A 4,821-nucleotide genomic window follows, 5' to 3' on the forward strand; every position below is an offset into this window, starting at 1 on the left:
TTCGATTGTCATACCTTTCATCACCATGTCTAGTGATAGTACTTCTTCTCAAAGCAAACTTCAGTCGAAGCATGAAATAGATGTGTCTATCTCGGTAAGTTGTATATCTTCTTCGTCTCTGTTTGACCAAAGTTATTGATCGTAAGAAAATGATTTGTTGCAGGATAATCAGAAGAATCCTTCTTCTCACAATTCGAGGCCCAAGCGGACTGTTAGAGCCCCTGCCCGGTATAGGTCGGCTCATGCTGAGGCTGGATCATCTGTAAGAAATCTTATAACTTTTGAAGCTTTAACACGTTGAATATTGATAAAATTAAATACTCCTTCATTTCGTCGCAGGCGGATGTTCGTGTCGTTGTTGACGCTAGAAGGAGAAGCAATGGAAAGTCTGTGACCGTGGTTGAAGTTGAAGATAGCAGCAATCGGGTCTGTGAAGACTCTGCAGAATCCGTGGAGGCTGGAAACAGGATTCACGCTCGTGAATATCCAACAGTTGGGCTCTTGTTTGAAGCTCCTTTGATCAATACTTTCCCAGACAATGAGGTGGTCGGTGGATTCGTCATTCCCAAGTGTCACACGCCTTTTTACACCAAAATATGGAAAAGATATGGGCATATTTCTACGACCGAAGTGTGGAAAGGTTTTCTACCAACCCTCCTGACTACGGTTGCAGGGCTATTACCGATCATTGAGGAGATGGACCATATGCGCCTGCGAGATGTCAAGAATCAGGAACCGCACAGGTGGGATGAGATGATTTCGAACTGTAAGACATTGCGGTTCAATGTAGGCTGGCTTCGTCATCGGCTCGAGATTATCAAGATTTATAAGGCGGTGGAGGATGCTAATGCAATTTCCATGACCACTGCTTTACTGGAGGAGGAGAAGGTGTTTGCTTTGGAGTCAACAACGGTCGAGAAGGCGGTCCAGGACTTGAAGACGAAAAACAAAAATTTCCAGAAGAAACTTGACAGGGTTTCTTGTAGAGATTATCCATTGTTGGACGGTTTGATCTGAGTGAGCATTCGGGAGAGTTGAAGTGTAGATTTTTTGATAAAGGTGGGACAATATGATAACGTAGAGGTATTTTGTTCAATTGATGGATGTTTGATGAACAAATGAGCAGCTTGCATGCTTTTTTTGAAGGAAATAAATTACATTCGAGATGTGTTTGAATAATGGTAAAAGATTAATTATTTGCTGTTGATCAAGCATAATAGGCCTTGAGCCATTTGCCATTGATGATATTTCCTTACTTTCCTCCATTGCCTGCTAACATTTTGTAGTATCCACTAGACACTGCTTTGGTGATAACATACGACCCTTCCCATTTCAGAGAGAACTTAGGAGCAGACATGTCTTATTGAATGTATTTTGCCGTCTTTAATACCAAATCTCCTACTTGGAAAGTTCGGGGTCTTACCATTTTGTTGTAAGCTCTAGATATTCTCTGTTTGTAAGCCTCCACATACTTTTATACTTTATCTCTCTTTGATTCGAGCATGTCCAGTTCAGCAACTCTTGACTTTGACACTTCAGCTTCATCCCATCGTATTCCACTGGCCTCTGCAATCCTTGCTGGAGGAATTTTTATCTCAGCTGGGAGTATAGCATCAGCCTCATAGATGAGCGAGTACGATGATGTTCCAATCGAGCTCCTTGGTGCAGTCCTGTAATCCCACAAAGCCATGGGTAATTGCTCATGCCACGATCGTGTATTGTCATGAATTGTTCGACTGATAATCCGGATCAAAGTCTTGTTGGTACTCTCTGCTTGACCATTTCCTTGGGGATAGTATGGTGTGGATAAAATCTGTTTGATCCCGTACTCCTTGAGCAATTTCTCGACATCCTTATTGGCGAAAGGAGTCCCATTATCTGTGATGATATGTTTAGGAACGCCAAATATACATATAATGTGTTCCTTGATGAAGGCTGCAATAGTTACTCCAGTAGTACCTCTGAGCGGGATTGCCTCGACCCACTTAGTGAAATACTCAGTAGCTATGATGATGTATTCATGCTGTTTTGAAGATGCTGGATTGATCTTTCCGATGATACCAAGTCCTCAGCTATAGAAAGGCCATGGACTATTCACAGAGTGTAACGGGAGACAAGGGGTATGAATAAGGTTACCGTGGACCTGACATCGATGACACTTCTGAACGTACGCGGCTGCATCATCTTCCATAGTCGTCCAGTAATACTTCTCATGAATTTGAAGAAACAATTTATTTTTCCCCTGGAGTTCTCCTTTATGGGCTTCTTTCAGGACTGTCAGAATTTCATCTCCAGCCAGGCATCTCAACAAGTCTCCCCCAAAGATTTTGCGGTACAGGATCTTGTCAAGATAGACAAATCTTTTAGCTTTCTGAATGATTTTGATTGCATCTTTATTTCCTGGTGGTGATTTTTTGTCTCGAAGGTATTCAATGTAAGGCTGCCTCCAGTCCCCGGTGTGATGAAGCGTCAGGGCCTCTAAATGATGAGGAGGCTTCTGAAAATTAGGACAAGATCCCTGTAAAGTTCTTGATTGTGCCTCTATGGAGGGCCAATAATACCCGAGCCTTTGAAGTCTTCTATAAAGTGTTATCACCAGCGTCTGTCCACATATTTCTTGATGTACACTTTTGAGCTTTTCCTTCGCTTCTTCATCGCCAAGGCACCGGGATAGAGAGGTATCAGGGTTGCGATGGTACAAGGCTCCGTGGATCAAGAAGAAGTTTTTTAGCTCTTTAAGGCGGACTGCTGCTTCTATAACGGAACTGCTCAGTTCGTGAATAATAGGTGTTCTCCAGTTGTTTGCTTGAGCATCTTCAGTTTGACTAAGCCATGTGGATGATACATCTCGTCTTTGCACTATGATAGGTTTCTCTGACCCTTCAAATAGCAACTTGGAGGTGAGGGTTGCTAAGCAATCAGCATGTCTATTATTGGACCGGCCAGTATGGGTGATAGTTGCATCAGCGAAATGATTTAGTAGCCGCTGCGCCTCAACCCTGAATGGAGAAAGTGTTATCTCCTTGAGAGAGTATATCCCATTCATTTGATTGACCAGCAGTTTTGAATCTCCTCTGATCTCTAGGTGCATCACTCCTGCCTTTTTATCTAAGGATAATCCTAGCAAGAAAGCTTCATATTCTGTTGAATTATTTGTACAGTGGAAGTCCAGCTTAAATGAATGTGAGAATACTTCACCAGATGGATAGACCAAGACTATGCCCGCTCCTCCAGTATCGTTGCTAGGAGTAGCAAATCCATCAAAGTACAACAGCCACGTTTCTTCCTTGACGATTGAAATTTCTGGAAATTTACCTGGTACATCGTCCTGTAATATCGTGGAATCTTCCCCTGGAAAGGCAGCCAGTAAATCTGCTACCGCTTGACCTTTGATTGCTTTAGGAGAAACGCACACTATGTCGAACTCTGACATCTGAAGCAGTCATTTTGCAGGTATTCCTATCAGAGCGGGTTTTGAGAGTATAAACTTCATGGGATCAGCTTTGGAGACGAGCACGACTCTGTTGGATAGAAAATAATGTCTGAAACTCGCATTGCATGAGCTAATGCCATGCATGCTCTTTTAGCTTTCGGGTATCTGAGTTGAGCATCCTTCATGGTTCGGCTGTAATAGTAAATTGGATGTTCGACGCTTTCTTCATCTTCTTGGTCTAGCAGTGCCCCGATAGCAACATCACTGGAAGCCGTGTACAATATCAGTGGTCGTCCTTGTACTGGAGATCTCATGACTACGGGTGATAAGAGTATATGTTGTATATTATGGAACGCTTCTTGCTGAACAACTGTCTAGGTGAAACTTTCTCCCTTCTTCAGCAGAGTTAACGAAGCAATAAGTTGGGCCAATCCCGGTATGAAGCGTCTGATGTAATTTACCTTGCCTATGAAACTCTATAGTTCCTTCATAGTGCGTGGAGGAGGAATGGTAGTAATGGATTTTGCTTTGTCTGGATCAACTTTGATCCCTTCGGCAGTGACCAGGAATCCTAGAAACTTCCCAGAAGAAACTCCAAAAGCGCATTTCAGAGGATTCATCTTCAACTTGTATTCTCTGCATCTTTCAAAAACTTGCCTCAGAACTTCTAGATGTGATGCTCGAGCTTTCGATTTCACCACAACGTCGTCGATATAGTCTTCTACTTGCTTATGCATCCTATCATGAAATATTTCTGTCATGGCTCGTTGGTAGGTAGCACCTGCATTCTTCAAACCAAAGGGCATCACGGTGTAGTGAAAATTCCCAACGGGAGTGCGAAACACTGTCTTGGCAGAATCATGTTCAAACATTTTGATCTGGTTGTATCCACTGTAACCATCCATGAATGAGAATATACCGTGGTCGCTGGTTGCATCGTCAAGCATATCAATGTTGGGTAAAGGAAAATCATCCTTTGGACAACATTTATTCAGGTTCTTGAAATCTACACAACATCTGATTTGACCATTCTTCTTCTTAACTGGAACAACTTTAGCCAGCCATGTTGGGTGTTGAATGGGTTTGATAAATCCTACTACTAGCAATTTCTGAATTTCGGCCTTGATTTGTTCCTTGACCTCATGCCTGAACTGTCTAGGTGGTTGTTTGACAGTTTTGGAGCCGGGAGTGATATGCATACGATGAGTGACCAGTTTTTCGTCCAGACCAGGCATTTCTTCGTACGTCTAAGCAAAGATATCCCGATACTCTTTCAACAAATATACCAGGCATGTGTGTTCCTCTAGTGATAATGCAGAACTAATTAAGATTGGTCTCGGATCTTCTTATGTCCCGATGTTAACCGTTTCAATATCATAAGTAGTAGA

General features: G+C 42.6%; 1 protein-coding gene across 1 annotated transcript; it reads right to left on the reverse strand.

Annotated features, from left to right (window-relative positions):
* Positions 1-1,474: 1,474 nt before the first annotated feature.
* Positions 1,475-3,747, reverse strand: LOC113350631. Its single transcript, XM_026594766.1, has 3 exons — positions 3,550-3,747; positions 2,562-3,433; positions 1,475-1,670 (listed from the first exon to the last, which is right to left on the reverse strand). The coding sequence occupies exons 1-3, from the start codon at positions 3,745-3,747 to the stop codon at positions 1,475-1,477; spliced, it is 1,266 nt and encodes a 421-aa protein (XP_026450551.1).
* Between the last annotated feature and the right edge of the window lie 1,074 nt (positions 3,748-4,821).

The sequence above is a fragment of the Papaver somniferum genome, chromosome 2 (assembly GCF_003573695.1).
Source record: "Papaver somniferum cultivar HN1 chromosome 2, ASM357369v1, whole genome shotgun sequence".
Taxonomy (NCBI): domain Eukaryota; kingdom Viridiplantae; phylum Streptophyta; class Magnoliopsida; order Ranunculales; family Papaveraceae; genus Papaver; species Papaver somniferum.

What these genes read in the sequence shown, in the direction of transcription:
- LOC113350631 (XM_026594766.1), bottom strand. Translation starts at nt 3,747, where the DNA reads ATGAGATCTCCAGTACAAGGACGACCACTGATATTGTACACGGCTTCC. An exon ending in CATTAGCTCATGCAATGCGA is followed by an intron (nt 3,434 to 3,549) that starts GTTTCAGACATT and finishes TGACTGCTTCAG; the next exon opens with ATGTCAGAGTTCGACATAGT. An exon ending in AGAAGACTTCAAAGGCTCGG is followed by an intron (nt 1,671 to 2,561) that starts GTATTATTGGCC and finishes GTGGGATTACAG; the next exon opens with GACTGCACCAAGGAGCTCGA.